At 46.0% G+C, this 22,306-nt stretch overlaps 1 protein-coding gene across 1 annotated transcript; it reads left to right on the top strand.

Moving 5' to 3' along the window:
• Nucleotides 1–22: 22 nt before the first annotated feature.
• Nucleotides 23–19,625, top strand: LOC309591292 (mitogen-activated protein kinase kinase kinase 20-like). The gene is made up of 5 exons (XM_082313416.1): nucleotides 23–623; nucleotides 11,540–11,656; nucleotides 13,163–13,237; nucleotides 14,300–14,450; nucleotides 18,710–19,625. The coding sequence occupies exons 1-5, from the start codon at nucleotides 267–269 to the stop codon at nucleotides 19,387–19,389; spliced, it is 1,380 nt and encodes a 459-aa protein (XP_082169542.1). The 5' UTR covers nucleotides 23–266; the 3' UTR covers nucleotides 19,390–19,625.
• Nucleotides 19,626–22,306: the final 2,681 nt, after the last annotated feature.

Genomic DNA, 22,306 nt, shown 5'->3' with positions numbered 1-22,306 from the left:
TGCAAAAGGGAGAGAGTGTTTGGGAACCTCAGGGTTGCCAGAGCAGATATTTGCCTGATTTAATTCGGTGAGCTAATCAAGCAATTCTAGACCCCAAAGCCTGAAGTAGCTTTTTTAGTCATAATTTATTGCACAGCTATAGAGTGAAATCCACTTAAAGTGAATTTACATACGGCGAAACTCTGTTCCCCGAAGAGGAAAATGAAAGTCGGGGCTTTGTCGCCGTGCCGTGCCAGCTGCAATTCCAGTGGCGGTGGCTGCCCACGATGCTTGCAGCGGCACTGTGCCACACCAGAGCGGCTCCGTCAGGAGCAGAAATCACACAGGTGCCATCCACTGCGCACCGTAAACCCACGCAGAAGCCCTGGCCCCTCTTGGAGCGGCGTGATCATGGCAGTGATGCCTCCTTCTGCCTGCCTGCCAGACTTGCAGCATCTGAAAGGCAAATCCTTTCTGCCACCAAAGGCCTTGCTCCTGTCTCCCAGGGGGCTGTGGTAGATGTGAAGTCTCACCTTGCCTTTTTTTGGCAGGATTCTGCAGGGGGATCTGAAGAAAACATAGAGAAAGTAGTGAATCTTGAACTCGTTTTTGGTTATCACTTGAAGCCGGGAAACGGTCCAAAGGTAAGCTGGCAGCGCTAGATCGGTTGGTTTGGTTAACAGTCACTACCCAGAGGGTCCAGTGTCTTCTGGACACAAAAAGGTAATTTGCTGTGAGACTCCTCTTGTTTTGGAAAGTGCTGACCAAATGTCAAGGTGGCAAATGGGTCTGCATCGGTGATAGGGAACCACACCCCAGAACAGGTGAGGAAGAAAAGAGTGACACAGAAAGCTTTGACTGAAAACTTTTCTTTCCTTGTGAACAATTTTTTTAACCATAATTTTTATAATTTGGGCTTTCACTTTCTTTTATCCCAATGGGTGTGAAATAACAATACATTTATGCAAAAAAAACCATTCACAGTTGAGCAGTGCCGTACGCCTGATGTTAGTGGACAGACTATTACTTTTGTCTTGGCAGAAAGGTGGTGTCTTTTTATGCAACCAAGAGGAGTTTGGAAAATACGTGGTATGCATGGCTGCTGGCTGGGGAGGACGGGACTGGTGCTGGTGGTGACTGTTCACTCATGGTACTGGGGAAGGAGGGAGGGGTAGGTACAGCACTCTGCAGATGGCAAAACTACTGTGCAGCGGCTGGTAAAAGGCAATTACCAGCATGCCACCTCTTAATCAAACCTCAGCTCCAAGCTGAGCTGGTTCAAGGATCTCTCGTTATGCCCTGTGTAACGGGAGCGTTGACGACTCCGGATGTTCCAGCAAAGCATTTCCACCACGTTGTCTTTTCTCGAGAGTGAGGTTTGTCCCATGCTTTTTGTTTTCTTTATCCAACCTGCCGTGGACTCCGAGTTCAAGGGTTTTAGAATTAATCATCCATGTGGAAATGGTGTGCAAAGCATTTCTGAGTTAGAGTCAGGGGTTGTGACAGCAGGATTTGTTTCCTTTTGTATTTGACAAATCTGCATTGTGTGTCCACCCTAAACTTGTGGGTGGCTGACTTTGATCTTGTGTTATCTGGCTGCTTTGCTTTCAGGGCATATTGTTTGCAGAAGTCTCTTGATTTCTGTACTTGGTGGTGCTTGCAGAGAAAGCATTTAGGTTTGTACTTAGTAGGAACTTGGACTCGTACTGAAATCATTTCATCAATTTGAAAAACCTTTTTGCTTTTTGTCTGGAGATTTCCTTTTTTTGTTTGTTTCTTTTATCCTAAGCACTTTTTTTTCTATGAAAATTTTCTTTATCACTGTGTGAATTACTTAGGCTGTCTCGGTGTTCTTGAATGCATGTAGCTTATGATGCTGTACAGCTGCGTTTTTGTAGGTGTGCATCTTTCTCTCCCACGTGCAACTCCACAAGGAACTAAAAGTCCATGAAATAGCTCATATCTCCCTTCCATTTCCAGTATGGGTTGTGAGCCATAGCGCAGGGAGGTGGGCAGCCTCCCCCAGGAAAGAGCAAGAGGAGTGAATAGAGCTCTGAGTGTTGGAGAGAAATTCAGGTTGCACTAACGCCTACTAAGTTTGAGGACAAGTAGGTATCTTAGCTGTGACATCAAAATTCACAAAAGAGACTGTGCCAAAGTCTACAGGACAGAAACGAAATTGTTAGAATAGGATGGGGCTAGTTCAGTGGGCCTGCGTAGTGCCGGCGTAACCTTTGCAGTTTTTTGACGTGCCAACTGAGAACCCTTTTTTTTTCGATCCTGCCTTCCCTGTGACCTCCTAATTGGTCCTCTCTGCTCTGTGTGCTGTCGGGCCCCTTCCTAAGGAAGCCATTCCCTCCGCAGCCATGGGCGCGTGCCGGGCATGCCTGCCCTGGCATCCGCCCCACCGCAGCACCCGTGGCCCTGCTGCTGTTCCAGGGAATGCGCAATTTGTCACCTGAGTTTGGGCTGGAAGCTTCTGTCCAAGATCTGCTCATTAACTCATACCTGCCTTTAAAGATGTTGCAGCTAAGCCAGTTTTAAAAAGTGGACTGGAAGGAATAGATCGACTGAGCTCTTAGGCAGAATGCTAGGGCCAACATGAGCAAGGTAATTTGCATTAAACATAACACTAAGAAAGACTGGTGTGGTACATACGATACAGAAAATTTGGCTAGCTTGCTTCTTTGAAAATCCCTGGATACAATCTTCTAGCTCCCCTAGAGGCTGCTTTAAGCCAACTACTGCTGCCATCCAGATTTGTTCCAAAATGAATTGGAGATACTGGGTAAGCCAAGATCGAAGGGTTTAAACTCCTTTTACTGTCCCATTTTTGTAAAAGAGTGGTGCCTTTTCCTGTAAAACTGGGTCAGCAGAAGCACTTGGGATCATACCTTCCACCATCTGTATAGCTAAAAAGCTGTCCTACATCAGTTTAAAAATAAATTTCTCAAAGGAACTTTACCCTAATCAGTCCCTATAACCGGCTGCCTAGCTAAAAAGCATTTCTCCTGTCTTAGCCATGAGGAAAAAGAGGCAATAAGCTCAAATCTGGGTTACAAGTTGAGAACGGGTGTTCCCTGCATGATGTGTAGACTGTGTAGATGAAGGGAGGTTATTAGGCTCAGCTGGGAGCTGGTGCAGCGCAGCAGGAAGGGCTCTGTACAGGGGAACAGGTCACACTGGGAGGTTTTACCCCAGGCTGGCTCTGCGCTGGTCTCCTGGGCTGAGTTCCTATTAGTTATTGTAGCGCATCTTCTGGTGTAGTTGCACCTGGAAGCAAGCCCATCTGTGTGCTTCAGAGGTGGCTCTGCCAAAGCATGGGACAGGACGGGCACGCGGGACAAATCACACTCCTGATCCGAACGAAAGCTCTGGTGTCGGTGCAGCCTTGGCGTGCAGCATGACATACCGCAATGCCACAGGGCATAAAAGTGCTGGATGAGCCGGTCCAGGACCCAGAAACCATTTGAGGGGTGCAGGTTAATTCAGATGCGTTTGGCTGGTCAGAGCACAGCACTGTCTCAGGTGTGAAGATGATTCCTCAGGGCACAGGTGTCCTCTCCCGGGCACTGCACCGAGCCCCGTCGGCACAGCCAGTGCACCTTCTCCGTAAGCAGGCAGAAACTTAAGGGCCTTAGGAGTGGCAGTGCCTTTGGCAGTGCCTTTTAGCAAGGATCCTGATGAATATACTTCAGGATGGCATTTGAATGTTCAGCCTTGTCTGTATACTGAATGAAACATTGAATTCCCAGTACGCGACTTTACCAGCCTCAGATTTGTTATCTAATTTAAACTGCATCTTCTAGTGGGATTATGTTGGTTTCCACCAGCTGACAGATGCAGTCATTTCATTACAGTTTCCTTCCCTTTTTAGCTGCATCTTTGGAGGTGATGAAAGCTCCGTTGACCTTTGTGCTCTCCGAATGCATCAGGAGTGAGCGCTGCAAAGCTAACCTGGTTTTTAGAGGTTTCTTTTCCAACTCTTGTAGTTCGAGTTATGTGGTTACTTCCATTCACCTCCTTTTAATGACCTTTCTGTACACAATTCCCACTGAGCTGAAAGGTGATAGATTTAGACATTTTATATGATTTTTTTCCACGAATTAAAAAAAAAAGAGGGGGGACACCAATTAACTCCAAGATACCAAAGAGGGTAAAAAAACAAACCCTGGCAATTGTGGCTTGAGCTGATTCGCAGAACGGCAGAGGGAATTTTCAATGGCTTTCTCATCCTAGGTGGCTCATTAAAATTTCCCAATCAGGGAAAGGTGTCTGAGCTGTGTCGGCTCCGCACTGATGAATCACCCAACCCCTTAAGAAGGATTGTTCACAGTCTTTTTGTCTCCTGTTGATGCATTCTTTAGTTTTGGTCCTCAAAAGGGCAGATTTCACCATGCCTTTGAATGTTTTCATTTCTTACTGAGTGTGGCACAGTCTGACCTATATCCAAACACAAAGCCTTGAAGATGGCTCACCATTTTGCCTTATTTTTCCCCAGTTACCTCTCCATCCATTTGACAAGGTAAGGAGTAGAGCCTCTTCAAAACCATCTGCTAACTGTGTGAACTATTTTCTAGCCTTGACTATCCAAACTGGGATATATTTTAATGCTATTATTTAAATGTGTAGTACAAAAGTGAATATAATATTAAGGCGACTTTAGAGAGACATTGTGACCAGCTCTTCATGTGGAGAAACCTGGGCTGGCAAAATGCAGGCAGTACCAGACAAAACAGTACTGAAATAGTCGTCGTAACTGGAATACAGTTTCACAAGTGCTTGAGACCGTTTCTGCTGCTTCTTCCTCTCCACCCTCCCACTACATCAACACTCATAAACCCTTTCTTCGCTTTTTTAAAAATAATTCTTAGTTCAGACAGATATGATGTAACATCACCAGTTTAATTTGCCATGTAAGGTACTCCTCACATTACAAATGTGGCAAAAAATAAAGCAAGGGCTGAGGTCTAAAATTTAAAATTCCAGTTTTGTAGTTTTTCAGTTGTACATATTCCCCATGCTCTGTAGGTATTTTAACCCACTTCAGTAGTAAAGCTGGCAAAGGAATTGGTTTTATCTGACCCTTTCTTTGCAAGATACCTGCAAGTACCTTGACTTTCTAACATGGGGTTATTTAGCCTTATCTCAAAACCTCATCTTCTAAAGCCTCTCTCTTTAATTGAATCTCAAAGCACAATGCTTTCACTACTAAAGGCTAATAGTCAATGCAAGAATCAGAGTGGCTGTGTTTGTGTGCCATTTTCATAGATTTGCTCCTATTTTAATAAGTAGTCAGTAAAGGGGTAAATACTTTGTGAAGGGAAAAAAAAATTACCTAAGCTGTAAAATAAAACCACAGCAACATTTAAATATAACCAGCACCATTAAGAACTGGTTAATGTAGTCCACTAAGGAGGTGGATCAGTGGTAGGGTGCTAGAAGTTTAGTGCAGGTGATCTGAGCTCCTTGTATTTTCTTTCAAAGAAGCTTTTCTGGACCACGTATTGTTTTTACACAAGGTGGAGCTGGTATGACTCCATCACCTCCACTGGGATTGCTCCAGCTGTAGCATCCACGTCTAACTGGGGTCAAACTCAAGCCAACACCTTTTAAAATCCTTGTGTAGGCAGTGCTGAGCCGGGGATTCCCGTCAGAAATGATTCCATCATCCTGAAGAGGCATATAGGCTTAGGTAATCTGCTCACTTGACTTTCTAGACTTTTTAATCTCAAGCTTTATTTTTATACCTTGGCCACTCTGAATTAACTTGCTGCCTTCCATGCGTTGTCTCTCACGCACACAGCCTCGGTCACGGATACGTCTGCAGAAGCACAGACAGGTTCCCAGTGGTCTGTAGGCTTGGCACGTGTCCTCTCCAGACAAAAGCCTGGAAGAGGAGCCTCTGTCCCCAGCGTGCGCAGGACATGTCCAGCGGCCCTGCCATGCCTGTCCTGAGCTCCTGCACGCCCTTGTCCCCACAGCCAACATCCCACAGGGCTGCAAGCCCCCGTGTGTGAGCTGTAGCCTCCGCGTACCACCCCGCCGTCGGTGGGGATGTGGTGCCTGCACGGCTCCAGCATGGTGTTCCCACGAGCAGTCTATGGGAAATGCCACTGGAGGATAGGGCTGGCTCAGACAGCACGGGACGGCAGCCGCGCAGCCCTCGGGGAAGGGACTCATGCTTTTCATGCTTCCACCTTTACAATGCCGCTGTTGCAGGCAGGCTGCTCGTGTGGATGATGATGCCTGCAACCGCAGCAATCCCCCTTTCCTTCTGATCACATGGCAAGGGCAGCTTTTGGTAAACGCTACGGCAAGGCTCAGGACCGCTGGTACCGCAGAGCTCTCCATCTCGGCTGCTGCAACCCGCTCTTCTTGGGGCACCAGCCCCAGCACGTAGCGGCGCCCGGTATTTACCATTATGTTCCCCTCCATGGCAGCACAGAGCTTCGTAGCACTGGATGTTAAAGATAGGCGCTGTCAGGGGAAAGATATTTTTGGTACCGCCAGGTGGTCTGCGTAGATGTTAAAAAGGCCTTGTGCTTCTCCAGGCGAAGCTCCAGCCAGCCAGTGCCTGTTGCCTCACGAAGGAGCAAGGGCTCCGGCTTTTGGAGGAGGCACCCAGGCAACTGATAACATAAATATATCTTTCGCTTGCTTTGTTTCTGTACGTTTTAAGACCATCTCTCTCGGAAGGCCTCCCCTCCGCCCCTGTTTTTTTCTGCCTGCACAGCTGAAACAAAACCGGCGGTGGAGCCACCTTCTCTCGCTGGAGCCTGGCTGGCAACAGCCTGCCCTGACCTGAGACACCAGCCATTGTTAAGGGTATAACACATTTACATATTTTGCAATAAAACATCAGTTATTTGCATTACTGTGTCAAGTTTTATTTGATTCTTTCACCTAAAAATGACTCATTTTCCTTTCTTGTATTTTAAAAACCAACTACTCTAAGCTTGTTTGAGAATAATCAAAAATTGCCCATTTAGCTAGAAGTCATTTTCTTTTCAAAAGGCAAATGTTATTTAATCTTTCAGCTGTTCATTGTGCCATCATAAATACTTTCTTTTCAGCACAGTTGTGGGGACTGAAATGAGCCCACTAATTGCCTCCCATTTCGACTGACATGTGGTGGTTTAGTGGAAAGAGAACACAGCGGGGAGAAGGAAATAGGAGGCTGAGAAAATGAGAGCTAATTATTTTCACTGCCTCATGTCAGGCTCTGTGTCAGCCTTGTTTTTACAAACTGGAAGGTTTAGCACTAAATAAAACAAACTGGCGTCATGTTTTTATATACTGGCAGTGTCATGGAAGCAGCTGCACATCTCAAAGACAATATAATGCCTGCATTCGCATGGACACCATCTGACAGCCACTGTGAGCCACTGCTAATGAGGATATCACAGTGGTGCCAAGTGAAAGGTGCTGAATTATGTATGATTCTTCATCAGTGCAGCAATAGTCCTGTACATCATTATGAGACATTGTTTTGCTGAAGAGATTAAAACATTCTTAGTTCCAGACCCTGCAACCTATACACGCTACAAGAGGTTATTAATGGAATTTTTAGGGAGAGTTTCTTGTGGATTTCTTTTTGGTTAAAAATATCTCATGGGACAAAGCTGTGGTGGGTCATGACACTATATATATAAAGAAGAGAAGCAAATTAACCATAATTGTGTTATCTTCCTTTAAATCCAGAATAATAAAATATAGTGTAGCAGGGTGATACATAATGATAAATAACCCAAGTGCTGTCACTAGATGTTCAACTCTAATGCCTTTAAAACAGCAGGTTTCAGCAGCTGAGATAGATAATAGCTAAGAATGTAAAGGAGCTTCTGGGGACCTAAATCATCAACATGCTACTACTTTTAGTACCAGCATGACCAACATTTTTTTCATATTTGTTTCATCTTGCGTTACATCTTACTTTTCTTCTAATATCCAGTTGCCTGCTACAATGCCGTTTCCATTTTTTCTTCAGTCTTAAAAAAAAAAAAGTTTATTGCAACCACTGATTTTAAAACGATTCCTGGAATACCACAGTAAGCTGGAGACTTAATTTTTAAAGTGTTCTTATTTTCTGTTTTGAAGCTGAGGAGAAGTGGTTCAAAATACATGTGTGATTTGCTTTTCTTTTCTACAATCATTTGCAGAGGCTGCTGATTTATTGGCTTTATCAAAGTGTTATTCAGAAATGTTTTTCACACAAAGTTTTGCTGGTTGTGCCTCTCAGTTCTGAAACTAGGTATTTTTTTAAAAAAACAAAAAGCTGAAATTCTTTATTTAAATCAAAACCTAGCCGGTAAATATTGGGAGGTATGTTAATGCTTGAATTACAAGATGTCCAGGGAAATCTCTTTGAAGGACTTGTGTAAGTATATTTATCAACCAGACATTTTGAAGAAGCCATTTCCAAATTATTTTCCCACATACATTGGCACTAAATGTAGTCTCGATCCGAGAAATCTTATGGCTTCAATTCATCAAAGAATTGAAATACGTATACTTGGTTATTCTAGCCAAATTTTTGCTTAAGTGGCTGAGCATCTCTCTCCTATTCGTTGCTAAATAAGAACCTAGAACTCGATTGGGAAACAAGGAAATATGTCCCTTTTTGCAGCACACGAATCTCGCATTATTTATGGTGTGGTTGAACAAAATGGTTACCAAGTTTGTAAGACAAGTAGCCACCTACTTATCTTATATATTTCCCAAGTGCCTTGATTCAAAAGTCACCCAGCTGCTGTCTTTCCTCCTTCCTTTTCCTTCCTTCCTTCTCTCTTTCTTTCTGTCTTTTCTATATTTTCTCTTTTTCTCCCAGCCGCTCCTTCCCTTTCTCTCCTCTTTTTATTTCCCTGTCTTTCTCTCTCTCTCTTTCCCCTTTCCACTGGTGATTTTACAAGAACACAAAATTAAAACCTTTCCAAATAAAACGAGACACTTATTTTTGAGTGACCAGAGAGGGTGTGCTTAGTGTGGTAACTTGCCCTTTTGGTATCTGCTCGGCGTGGTGGGAGAGAGGACTCCAAGGAGGACGGAAGGATTGGGGGCTGGATTTGAAGGACGGGAGAGTGTATTTCTTTCTCTGAAGCTGCAGTTCGGAGCCGGGGAAGGCGGTGTTTGTGCAGGGCTCGTGCATCCACAGCTGCGTGGGGCAGCCTGATTTGTTACCGCACGGAGAGGGCTCCTGCGTGTGCGGTGGGTCCGGTGAGGGGCCGGGCGCTGGCGGGTGCCCACCGCCTGCCAGACCCTGGATTTGCACAGCTTGTCAGCCTTTTCTTTAGAGGTGGTTGTTTGATTTATGTTATTTATTAAGACGAGCTCACGTTTGCCATATCTGGTCTGTAGGGAGATGTGAGTGAACAGCACAAAATCCTGAGTCGTGAAGGCACAGGAGCCCTGGCACAAGGTGCAGCTCTGGCTCTCAGGTGCTTGGCACTGGTCTTATGGCTGGAGATGCACTGAATTAACTTTTGAATCATAACATTTTATGTCAATGTTTTATTCTTTTCTTGGCTCGGGTGTTTTTGTAAAACTTATAAATGTCATCAAGCATCTTGTTTCTAACCTCAGGTTCGATCTGCAATAGGGAATCCATGTAGCATGAATTTAGGAAGTCCTGCAAAAAAGTCTGGCAACAAGGACGGTGTGGGCAGGGAGAGGAGCACAGTTTGAGAGGCGAGGAGGAGTCAAAGACAACTCGCTTCACTGTTGCTGTTCAGATACATAGCACATACGGTTCTCAGCCGACATCAAGGCCGGTGCATCACGCTGTACCTACCTGGGAAGAGGCAGGCGTAATCCTGGGTTAGCTCACAGCCCGAAAAAGCAGGACAGAAAAAGGACGTGCAAAGAGATACAGTCCATGATTAGGAAACGGAGGCACAGGGCAACTTCGGTGCTTTATCAGGTTGCGCAGGAGGCCGATGGCAGAACTGGAAAATGAACTTGGTGCCTCCGAGTCTCGATCCGGTGCCCTGACCGCTGGACCACGGTTCCCATCGCTCAGACTCGCACCAGGGCGATGCGAAAACCAACTTACATGTCCACTCTTTCAATGGGGACAGATGGACACACAGGGCAAATGCTTTCATAAGCATAATTTGTTGTTACAGTTCGGAAATGATTATACTCCAGTTTTCTTTTATCTGGGAATTGCCAATTCAATGCCTGATTGAAAGCTTTGAGACTTCTGAGGGCTGAGCTCCTACGTTACATTTATGAGAGATGCACGTGCGAACACTAGCAGATAATCGCATGTGCAAACGGATACTTTTTAGGCTGCCGTACGTTTGTGTGTGCAAATAACTGCTTACGCAAGCCCTTGGCCCTAAGCGGCCATCTGTGTCCCCATTGAAAGTTTTTGCATTTTCTGAGCAGAATTGAGAAGACTGCCTCCCACAAACGCTGAGACTGCGCCTGCCCGGCCGGCGGCGTACAGTGGACACAGACCCTCTGAACCCCTGGCATGTCTGGAGGAGCTCCTGTCTCTGTGAAGGGCAGATCCCCTCCTGCCTCCACGGCGATGGAGACGCTCTGCTTCACTGCAGCCCTGTTGTCCCTCAGGGGACTGATTTTTGGAGAGGCTCAGCGCACCGGGCAGTATTGAATCCCCAAAGCACCTGCCAGGCACACCAGGAAACGTTGGCTGGTTTGCAGCATGGACAGGCATGTCCCCAGTGGGAGCCTCCCTGGCCACAGGCACGAACCCTGGTCCCAGCACTCAGCCCGTGCGGGATGTCCTGCGGGATGCTGCCAGAGCCGTCGGCTTCTGCAGGCTCACAACTGTGCAAAGTGTTGGATGTTGGCCCTGTGTTCAGCTCATGGGATTATTTAAGGATACCTTTCATTACTTTGGTTTATTAGACTCACTGTGATTATTTTCTAAGCTGAGCTTGCGTATAATTAATAGTGCAATTGGAGGTGAGCAGAAGTGGAGGATGCTCAGTGCCTCGCTGGGCACTCGGTATCTGAAATAATTGAGCTGTAATAACCAGCTCATCCTCTTGCCCATTATTTGAGCGACTGTCTTAACGGTGTTTCGCAGACCCTCTGGTCATTTGTTCCCCGGTTCACCGGGAAGATGTCCTTGGGGCTGGCTGCCAGCACTGGTGTGACCCCGAGTGACGGCTCCCACCGCTGCCCTGTGCCTCCACCGCCACGCGGGTGTGCAGAGCTCCCGCGCCGCCCGCTCAGATGGGCTGTCTGTCCAGGTGGGTGAAGCCACCGTCCTCCTGGGGCCCTTCGGGGGATCCACGCCTCTAAAGACACCCAGACCTGTCAACACGGTGACTGTCTCTCAGGGTGAGCTAAGAGGAGAGCGAACAAGAGAACCCGAGGGTTTTCCATTATCAACACTTTTACTGGAAAACATGCATATCCTAAAATATGTGTATGTTCCTTATCTTTCTCGTTGGGTTATTTTTTTCCCCCCATATATTGAGGATAATGTTTTGGGTTGTTGTGGCTTTAGATTTCGTTTCATTTTGGCTTTTTTTTTTTTTTAATTTGTATTCTAACAATCCAGCATTCTTTTTTTTATAATTCGTAGGATTGTAAATGGAAAATGTACATGGAGATGGATGGGGATGAAATTGCAATAACCTACATAAAAGATGTGACATTCAACACTAACCTACCTGATGTAGAGATTTTAAAGATGACAAAGGTATTTACAGCCTTAAAGCTTTCACGAATTCACAGATCTCAAACAAAGACATTAAAATACCACAGCAGTCGACTTTTGTGCTTGCGGAAGCTCAATCTCTTGACAGCTTTTAAATAAAATGCACATTTTAAACAGGTTTGTATCATAATAGGAGTTAGGTGTTTTGGTTCTCTTTTAAGCTGACAATAATGTTAACAATAGAAAAATAAGAGAAGGAGCTAATTTATATTTTCTTGTTTTAATTCCATGTTATATCCTCTGAATTTATTACCCCTTTTAAAGAAAAGAATGTTCAAAAAATTACTTTCCTTTTCAAGAGAAGAAAGTGATTTAAATGTTCCAGTTTGAAACTTCATGTGATTTGTCTGTTTTTTTTTTCCTCTGTCTTTTTTTTTTTTTTTTTACATGGTTTTAGAACTTTTACATGGTTCTAAAACTCCCTCTTTCATGCAACGATGGGTTGCAAAGATTGAAACCCATCAACAGACAGTACAGCACTGAACATCTGCAATTCAGTGTCACTGGGCATTTTACCTCATTTCAGAACCTGCCTGTAAATATTTACCAGCCAGCACATAGACGGCTTTTACTGTAAGCAACAGAAGCTTTGTTAATGCAGAGGGTTTTCTGTTTGCTGTTATTTTAATTGTTTGTTTTTATTAATATGCTCCACTTGATAATAGCTAACAAAATAAATTTCTAAATGAAAAAATATACAGCTTGATTACCAATTACAATGCCGCTCTAATGTGCACTAATAAAAGCCCCCAAACTCCTGAATGCTTTTAACTGTGAATTTTTTAGGCAAAATTTTGAGGGAACCTTTGGTTATTTTTTCTAAAGTAAAAACTGAAAATCAGATTCTCAACAGTGAGAATTTTAAGGAAAATGTGAAAATATGAGCATTTCCCAAAAAAGATTCTCATATTTAATTTATGCTAATACTATTTTTATAGTTAGTGATTTCTGGAACAACACTTGTGATTTCTAAAATAATTATTATTGTTATTTTGTTGCAAAATAGTTTTCTGTTTAATTTTCATCCTGGACATTTTAATTTTTTCCTTTAAAAAAAAAGCTTAAAGATAAATAAACTAATAACTAGATACAATAACTTTTCACATACTTCAACATTTTTATATCTGTCAGGGAATATCTCCGAGAATCTCTAGATATTTGTTCTTGCTGATCTCTGTAAGTCTAGCAGAAAAACAACTGTACATGCCCAAAAATGAAAAAGGTTTATGCCCCCATGAAAACATGCCATGTTGTCTTACCTACTGTCTGTTATTTATAGAAATCTCTTCTCAGTTTCCTTTTGTAAACAAGGAAGTAAATAATTCCAAAATATATTGCTTTGTCTCCTAAGATTTTAGGAAAAGTATCGATGTTAACAATATGGAGACGGGTGAAAAAAGGCAAATGTTGAAAATATCTTTGGGGTGTTTCAGAAACAAGTCAGGAGATGAAGAGCACCTTATAAAACTCATACCATGTTTTTTTCAGCCACCGTTTGTAATGGAGAAATGGATTGTGGGGATAGAAGAACACCAGTCTGTAGAATATGTTGTTACATATGAGGTAAGCTCTAAGAAACAAATAAAAAATTGTTTATGCACGATAAAACCTACATGGGAGGTGTGGAAATAGCATCCTCTGGCTTTGTTATATCCTATAATCAAGTCTCAGCAGCCTGTAATTAATTGTAAAATCCAAAGTTCAGAGCAAAAGCTGAATGAGGTTTACAGAGACAATATCCTCAGCCTGCTGCCTGGGACGGCTCTTGTTCTCAAGGACGAAAACTCCTTTTGCTTGAAGTGTAATGGTCAGTGTTGTTTGCATTACTTGAAGAGACTGTTTTTCACTTTTTCAATGAAGTGCTAATTAGGAGAGCAGAGAAGCAACAGGAGAAGAAAGAAAATGAGAAGTCAAGAGTAAAATAAGATAAAATAAAACCCAGAAGACAATTCAATGTGATAGAAATTAGCCTTAGTAAAAAGAGTTTGCAGCTACTTACAAAAGTGTTTTTATAAAGACCAATGCTGTGCATCACAAGGAGGCTAATAATAGAGATTCCAGCTCTGTCCTGAGCAAGGATTCAAGCAGTGATGGAGGGACAGGGAAATCCTGGACCTTGCTTGCCTGTCTCAGAAGTGAAGAACAGTAGTTTTCTTTCAGCCTGAAGTTTCTCACAGGAGTCCTAGGCCCTTAACAGCAAATTGAAGAGCTTGATACTCCAGGAAGGCTTTGTGGAGGGTCCCCCTGCAAGAATACCTGCTTAGTCCTACCTCTTTTAGCAGAAAGCACTGCCCACTTGACGCTCACATTAATATAACTAGTCAAATATATTTTTGTGTTTGTAGAGGGAGGCCTTCAGATCTTTTCTCCACATGGTACATGAATTGAAACAGTTATTCACTACCACATTTTTAGCATAATCACAAAATACCAGCCAAAATTATCTAGAGTCTAAAAATACTAGAGAACTGGCTAAGTGGTTTTGCAAAACAGACTCTATATTGAAAACGCTGCTGCCGCCCAGGCACTGGTGGAAGTTCCCTTGTAGGAGAGCTTGGTGGGTTGTGTGTTGTTACGTCCTCATGTGTGTTACGTCCTCGTGTGTGTTGTGTCCTTCCTGAGCAGAGTGACGTTAGAGCTCCCAAAAGCACCAGGCACATCCAAGCTATCTGCTGGAGCAAGGTGAAAGCGCAGGACGAGGTCGAGGCAGTACAGCTTGTGATACAGACCTCGCTCCCCAACTCGGAGGGAAATTCACGGAGCAGATCCAACTCAAGTAAGTCAGTACACACGAACTTTATTGCTGACATGGGCAAGGCACATACGGGGAGAACAGCAAAAAGTGAATGCCATTCTGTTCCAACAACAGAGCACATCTTGCAGAGTCAGCTGGCATTGTGGTCCCTGTGATGTCTTCATAGATGCATGCAGGAGCACCCTGGCATGTCTGACTTAGCTTAAAGGCTAAACTTTGGGTAGTAACGTGTTCTATATCACAATGTGATTTAAGGAGGATGACCTGTATGCTCCCATAGGAAGCATGCTGGAAGCAGTCCATGGTGATTAGCTACAAATCTTTCATTTACTGTAGTCACTTGCAGTTGCACATCAACAGCAGACATAGAGCTCAGATCCTTCTGCTCCAAAACCCTGAATGCTTCACATCTTCCAGTCGTAAGCGGCCTTAAATCCTGACACTTTTTCAGCCCCTTCCTTGGGTCGGCTTTGGGTCAACCTTTCGATCCCTTCCAGTGTAGAAGGTCGTTGGGAGAGGTGTTTCTGCCTATGGTCCAGGCTTTTTCCCCTCTCTTTTGGCATATGTGTACACATCCATGCTAGCCTTTCCACGACAGCAGGCCCGCTCTTCTCCAAAGTCTGCTTGTGGATGCTGGATTGTGGGATCAGCCGGCAAGTCTGCCCTTCTCCTCCAAATCTGTCCCTCTTCACCAAGGCAAGAGAGTGCTCAGCTTTGTGGAGCCAAGCGTATTGGCACAGCAAAAGGATTTGGACTGAATTATAGCACCCACAGAAAGTGTGCAGGGCCTGGGGTGAAGATGTGTTTCTCAATCACGGTGTCAGGATGGCATCTGCTGGGAAAGGAGGCAATCTCACACATCTCTACCCTCTATCTGCTGGGAATAATGGAGTTTTCCACAGCTGTTTTGAGGATTTCAGGAGCCAGTGCTTTCAGCAGCTTTTATCCTGGCTTTCTCTCCCTGCAACCCAAACTCAGCAGGAGTGCTTCGGCCAGCTCTTTCCTCCTGCTCTTGGCCAACCAGCACACAGCCAGCTTTGCACAGATGTGCTTGGATACAGGGCACCTCCTGGAAGACATGTGTGGGTGCAGATTGCTCTTGCTCTGGCCAGCGTTCTTGCAGGGGACACACACATATCAAGGCTGTAGCCTCAGAAGCTGCATGTGTGGTGGCAAAAAGTCCCCTGTGGGCGATACGCTGTTTTGACACATGCTGCCAGCCTGGCAGGCCCCATAGGTGCTCCTCACGTCCCACTCTGCTGTGAGGAAGAGTGGAAGTCTTCCCACTGTGCTCTTCTTCCACAGCTCAGCCTGTCTGTTTGAGCCAGCCCTGGTTCATCATTATCTGACTTCTGGAATACTGTTTGTTACGGCCTCTGGGGCTTGACTTGTTCAGTGAGATACATTTAATAATACAGTGGGCTCTACACTGCAGTATTCATTTCCTAACTAAAGTATGCCGCTGACATAGTCAAACTCAACTCAGTTGACTCTAGCACAGTTCTGCCTTTAAGACCTGCTGTTCTTTTTGTAAAGGTGTTTGTTATCCAAAGCTGTTTTTCTGATGAGTTCACAGTAGGGCTGCAGAAATGGTTGGGTTGGGACAGCTGAGGGGCAGCACAGGAGCTGGAACAAGATACCAGTCAGCAGAGGGTGAACTTCTCCAATTTTGTACACTACTGCCAAATGTAGAAGAATGGCCTTGTGAATTGAGAGGTGCTGGGTTTAGACTACAGACACATCTAAACTGGGTTCTCTTATTCCTAAGCAATTGTGATCCATTTGTAACACAACTGTGTTCTGTAATGCAGATGGGACCTAGAGTATGTCCTGAAAGATACATCTTCACTGCAGATCAGCTCTGCTGATGGAGGTTACCCTGGTTTCAGGGTGATGAGCCATACAGCCATACCAAAGTGTGGTGCTGTATCTTCACAGGTTGGCTCTGCCACAGTAAGCTGAGCTGCTTTCATTTTTTTGCGGTGAGCGGTGGGAGAGCTTGTCTGTCCCTTTGGCACGCAGAGGAGTTACACGAAGGCGCTAATGTATTGTCAGCACTCAAGTGAATAGGCACAGTTCAGAGGAGGTGGGTTACCAGCCAGTGTAAAGGCTGTGCCTCAGCTCCAGCAAACCTTCTGGCCTGTCTTCTTTACTAGACCACCTACGCCAGGTCTAAACCACCACCAAATCCAAGCACAGAGGTGAGGGTAACACATGTCTAAGAGGCTAAAATAACCAGTAGTGAAGGTACTACCTCTGTGGGCTGCCACATAGGCCATTTGATTCAGTGGCTCAGAGACCATATGAGGGAGAAGCCCCCCAGCCCACAGAGGTTAGAGGAAGCCCCCCCAGGGCACAGTGGGAGGTCCCTGCTGGGCAGCTGGTCCCTGCTGGGCAGCTGGTCCCTGGGCTGGCGACCGCGGCTGGCCCAGGGACTGAACAGCCCGAAGGTACTGAAGGGAGCCCCTTGTTCAGGAGAGCTTCAGCACTGGTCCCACAGGGCATGTGGTGGCCACCTGAGAGTTGACAACAAATGAAGACCCAAACTCAAGTCCTGAGCCTGCTGCTTCCATGTTTATGAGGTCTATGTTTTACATCCACAGCCTTGGTAGGAGGGCACAGGGGAATGGCAGAGGAGATGGTGTCTAGCAAGTACATTTCAGCATGCATGTTTGTTTTGAAACTGTGACTTTCAAGGAGGTTAAGAAGCAGAGAACACAATTCCCATCTGTCTTTCTGTGAAAGGAGGTTCATCTCTGGTGCAGCCGGAGCTATCTGCTGTGGCGGTGTCACACTCGCACTTTGACAGGAAAGACAGTTTCCTTTTGACATATTTGACATTAAGTTGAAGTGATTTAAATCTCTTGGGATTCAAGCAAAGTCTGGGGAAAGGAGGAATGGAAGAGACCATCCATTACATCTTAACAGGAGCAATCCTAACGAGGACAGAGCTGCTACCCAGCTCCCACAATGCAGCATTGCAGCAAGAGGCAGAGGGCCCATGGCATAGGGAGTCTTTCCCTGGAAAACCAGCGAAAGGCGAGAGAGGAGCTGGGGTCCTCTGTTGAAGACAGTAACATTTCGGTCGCGTTTATGCTGCTTCAAGCTGGCGGGGTTATGCTTTCCTGTTGGAATGATATTAGCAATCTGTACGGATGAATCATTCAAATCTCTCTAGAGCAAAATTATTTAAGCTGCTCCCCATGGGTTTTTGACCAGAGCTGTGGCCTCGATTAAGAGCAATTCCTGGTCTCTGCTCTACCCATAAAGTAGCAAACCAGGCAGCCCTCGCAGTTCAAATAGAAAATTTACAACTATTGTATTTGCTATAGGCTTTCATGCAAACCACAGGACTGACTTTCAAAAGCGCTTCAGTCTGATCTCTGGGAGCTACAACTTCTGTTATGACCCCGGGGCTGTGACAGCAGGTGTGAGGGAACTGTAATACCCCAAGTTGCTCACAGTTAAGCGCTGTCTGGGCTATCCTGGCTGAAGCCTGCTGCCTCACTGGCTCTTCCACATAAGAAGCTGATTTTCTGCATGGAGCTGGATGGAGCAGTGTAGCTGGGGCTGAGACTCAGTATCTGGAGCATGCAAAGTGGATTGGCTTCTGCATTTATAGTAATAACTGAAGTGGCTCTGTTTGTTGTAGTGTGTAGCAGTTCGAAGAGAAAATGGAGCGAGAGGAGGTGAGTCTGGCTGCCGTAGCAGGGGTTTGCACTGGAGTCGGCACCGCCTCCATCTTTGCGCTCGGCTGCAAACGGCGCAACCGTGCCAGCTGGGAGAGACACAGGTGGAGGGCGATGCTGCAGTGGTGCCAGCACCTTGGAGTGCCTGCTCCATGCCTGCTCTGGAGGTCTCCAGGCTCTTTTGCAATGAAAGCTGTGGAGAAATCTGCCAAGGCTGCCAAGAGCATGACAGGAAAGGTTTAAAACCAGGTTGGGTTAAAAACACTGGGAGGCACTTGGGAGTGGGAACCCACCTGAACAGTCAAATGGATGGTTCAGTAAGTGCCTTCTAGTCTAAGCTCCATAATCTGCACTGGCATCAGAAATATTTGCATCACTTGCTATTTTAAAAGTCCAACATTATGTTCGCAATGTTGAACATACTCAAACCTAGGACTATTTGCTGAGAGGTTGGGAGGGAAAGGGTGGTTTGGGTCATGTCAAGGTTCTGCAGAGAGAAACCCTGGTACCTAACCTCACACCTTCGGTAAACCAGAGAGCGGTTTTCCATCAATTCACAGAAAGCTGACTCCGTTTCCATTTCCCTGCCAGGCATCGACAGCCAGTGGATGCAGACGCTGCGGATGCAGCAAATAGCAAAAGCCATTTCTCTCCAGCATGGCCACCCCCACAGCCCGACCACCATCACCCACTACCTGCCCTACCTTCACAGCCAGGGCTCCTACGCCGCTGCCGTGAGGAGGACGCGTGGTCCTGTCAATTACCAGTTCACGTCCATCAGCCACTCCAGAAACTCCTCTCCCCTCTCGCACGGTTTGGTGAGAAACTTCTCGAATCTGCACCTGAACTCGAAAGGCAGCAGCACCTCCAGCACGGCCTCTGACACCCCTTCGGAGAGGGACAGGTCTGCCGGCAAAGGCAGAAATGCCTCGCACAGCGGTAACTCCCGCAGCTCCTCGGATGGGCGGCACAGCGGGACCAGCTCCCCGGTGCCCCCTCGGCACTCGGGAAGAGCTTGCCGGACTTCCTCGCCAGCGGCCCCCCCGGCCTCCCAGCACCACAGGTACACCCGCACCCCTCCCCAGCCCAAGGCCATCCCGGGCATGCCCCCGCAGGGCGACAGCGAGCCCAGGAGGGGCGAAGGGGAGAGCAGACTCAGCGAGGGGGGCTGGATAAAGGTGCAGCATGCGAAGAAGCCCCACAGGCAGACCGCTGGCAAGCCGGGGAAGGAGAGGCCCAGGGGGAGCTGGCGGGGCCGGAGGACGTTCTGAGGGAGGAATTTTCCCCTTTATTTAACTGAACGTTCAACCTAGAGAAGATACGCCTGCTCCTATTTAATTCACTGCACCAAAGCCCGGACGCCACCTCCCTCGCTGGCCAGCGCGGCCGGAGCCTGCCAGCGGAAGGGGAGAGCTGCCTGCCTCTCCTCCTGTCACAGCCAGCACCAGGGGACTTCATTTGATTTTCTCCCCTCCCTTTGGCTGCTCGTGTTCTCAGCTGACTGGATATCCACTGATTTGCTTAATATTTCAATAATAAAATCAGTAAGGCACAGCTGGGTGCCATAAGGAAAGGCTCTCTGTTTCATCCTTAGGGAAGTTGTCCTGCTACATCTCCCTTTGCCTCGCTTATGTCTCCAGATGCCAAGTCTGGCTCTGAGCAGGGTCCCCTCACCCCTTGTTCAGTCTGCTTCTGCCAGGGCTATAGGAAGAGGTGGTATTTTTATCAGACCAGCATAGTCTGACAAAACAGGAACGCAGGGAGATTTTTCTTCAGGTCCACTGCAGTAGCTTCACTTCTCCACTTCCAGCTTCCCTCTTCCAGCCATCCCCTCTCAGGAATTTCTCACCTCGCTCTTTACTAAAAGCCAGCTACCCAACACCACTGAGGACACTCTGTCACATACACAGTTGTCGTAATCAGAAGGAGATACAAAAACCAGGCTTTATTCTTTTGGGGAAAAAATAAAAATAGAGGGAGAAAAAGGCAGCGCCTTTATCATAGTTACATCTAACCCCATTGAGGTCTATGACAATGTTTATCCCTGGGCAGCAGGCATTTTTTAATTGAATTTTTAAATGTGGCCAGACTGTGTCGCTTTTGTCTTTCAGTCTTCAGGTAGTAAAGACAAGGTCAGCAAAGCTTCTGATTAATGTGGTCTTTAGCTCCACCGAGAACAAAGACACAGCTGTAGACTCACTTGTCATCAGAAAGTTTCTTCTTGGCCTTTTCACTCCAAGTTGATTTCACACAATTAAAAAGGGAAAAAAAAAAAAGTTAGGGTTTCCCAAGATGCAAGAGGGGGAAAAAAAGGAAGAAACAGATAAAGGAAGCTGAACCCAAAGCAACGCATGGTACCCTCTGAAAGCCAAGAAACTGTAAATTAGAGATGCCTTTGAACAAGGTGTTACATACCATCCATGCCAACTGGTGCTCGCTGGCATGCAGTTGTGAGCAATGCTGGAGGAGTTGCTGGCGTGTCACCCCTTCGATGAGCCCCATCACCATAGCCCCGTCACTGGACATTCAAAAGGACATAGAAATTCCCTGCTCCACACAAAGGCCACTGCTGGGGGTACGTGCAGCTCTCCTACCTCTGATTCTCACCAGCCCCAATGAGGCTGAGCCCCGTGGTGGGTTTCCCAATACCTATCAGAACTGGGACTCACATTTCATGAATTCAGGACAGGGTCCACCAAAACCCACGGAGCAGGACACACCTGATACCAGGTGTCAGAAATTCAATCTCTGTCATTTAAGCACCTTTTCCTCTGACAACAGTTAAGAGCAGAAAAAATAGTAAGAAGCTTTACCTGGAAGTGAATGGGGCTGCACGTGAAGCTCTGTAATAACAAAGCTTGTTGCGTTCTTGTGGCTTCAAACTGCTTGAAAGCTAGTCGGTAACCCAGCTTCTGGCCCTGGTTTACTGAACCTGACAAGTAATTTGGGGGACACAGACAATCCACCACTGGATGTTTCTCTGTCACAACTTAGCAGGAGACTGGCATTTTGTCTAGGTTGGGGATCCTTCCCTAACATTTCTTGCCATGACCCACATGGGCTGGAGGATACCAGCTGGAAGTAACTGCACCTGAGAGCACTTGCTAGAAATGTGCTTGTGTTATTAAAATTTGGATATCCATCTCAGGAAGCGAGATCTTGTTTCACGGTTGGGCCTGCACAAATCCTAGAAAGAAATTGCAAGAGTTTGGAAGGGTACATTTTTCTTCCAGGGTGATGAGGATGGCTGTGTAGTTGTACAAGCCTGAAAACAAGGCCCTACCCAGCAGACACTGTGAGCTGGTGGTGGCAATTCAAGATTTATCAGCTGCCTGTGGTTGGCTGTCAAGCTGTCCAGCAGGATTCCTCTGGTGTTTGTCAGCAATTTAATGCTGTGCCTAATTTTAATCTGCAATGTACTGTCTGTCCACATCTGTTGTATTAAAGTGTTCATTAGCATTTAAAGGAGGAGTGGATGGTATTGATCATGCCTGTTAAAAGTAAACAATCATGCAATAGCGACTGATTAGAAATCCTCTTGCTGCACCAGCATTGCTGGTTAAAGCAACAGTGAGTGAACTTGTCAAAAAAAAAAAAAAGTATCAGCAAGATCTATCTAGTTTTCCATCTCATTTTTATCACTCTTAATGTGGCTACTCCCTATCTTGGTAATAATTCAGTATAAGTCAAAATGTGCTTACGTTTTCACCCCCCAGTACTTTACAAAGTCAAGCAATTTATTTCCACGTTTTACCAACACACAGCTAGAAGACCGTGCACAGCAACGTGGAAAATCAGACTGTCTTGGGCAGCTACACCTCAGCAAATGTCTGCTCTTTGGAAAGGAGCCATGCTGCATTTTCTTAGGGTTTTTTTACAAGTCCGTTAAAGCCAATCATATTTAAGTACCAGTATGTCTAGATTTCCACACTACGAGCTGGACGCACTGCCCTCCATCCATACACATATCGTCAGCAGCGCTACACCCGCCCTCCATGGCTGACTGCAAGTGGCACAAAATATCACTGCTGTAGGGCCGCCCCTTGTTTTCCTGGCTCTCCTTTCTCTTCGTCTTCGTATCTCCATGCACTGATGTTGCTGTTTTCTTAATCCCCAAGAGGTACCTGCGTTTTCCTTTTCTACTGTTTAAAATGCTCTGAATTATAGGAGCCAGCTCTGGGATAGCTG

Source organism: Platalea leucorodia, assembly GCF_965183815.1.
Source record: "Platalea leucorodia genome assembly, chromosome: 5".
Taxonomy (NCBI): Eukaryota; Metazoa; Chordata; class Aves; order Pelecaniformes; family Threskiornithidae; genus Platalea; species Platalea leucorodia.
Note: the sequence above shows the minus strand (reverse complement) of the source record. Positions and strands in the feature narration are given on the sequence as shown.

Excerpts from the sequence above, each read along its gene's own strand:
- LOC309591292 (XM_082313416.1), top strand. The coding sequence starts at position 267 with ATGCTTGCAGCGGCACTGTGCCACACCAGAGCGGCTCCGTCAGGAGCA. Across the intron at positions 624-11,539 it reads AGCCGGGAAACGGTCCAAAG|GATTGTAAATGGAAAATGTA; the intron begins GTAAGCTGGCAG and ends TATAATTCGTAG. Across the intron at positions 11,657-13,162 it reads AGATTTTAAAGATGACAAAG|CCACCGTTTGTAATGGAGAA; the intron begins GTATTTACAGCC and ends TGTTTTTTTCAG.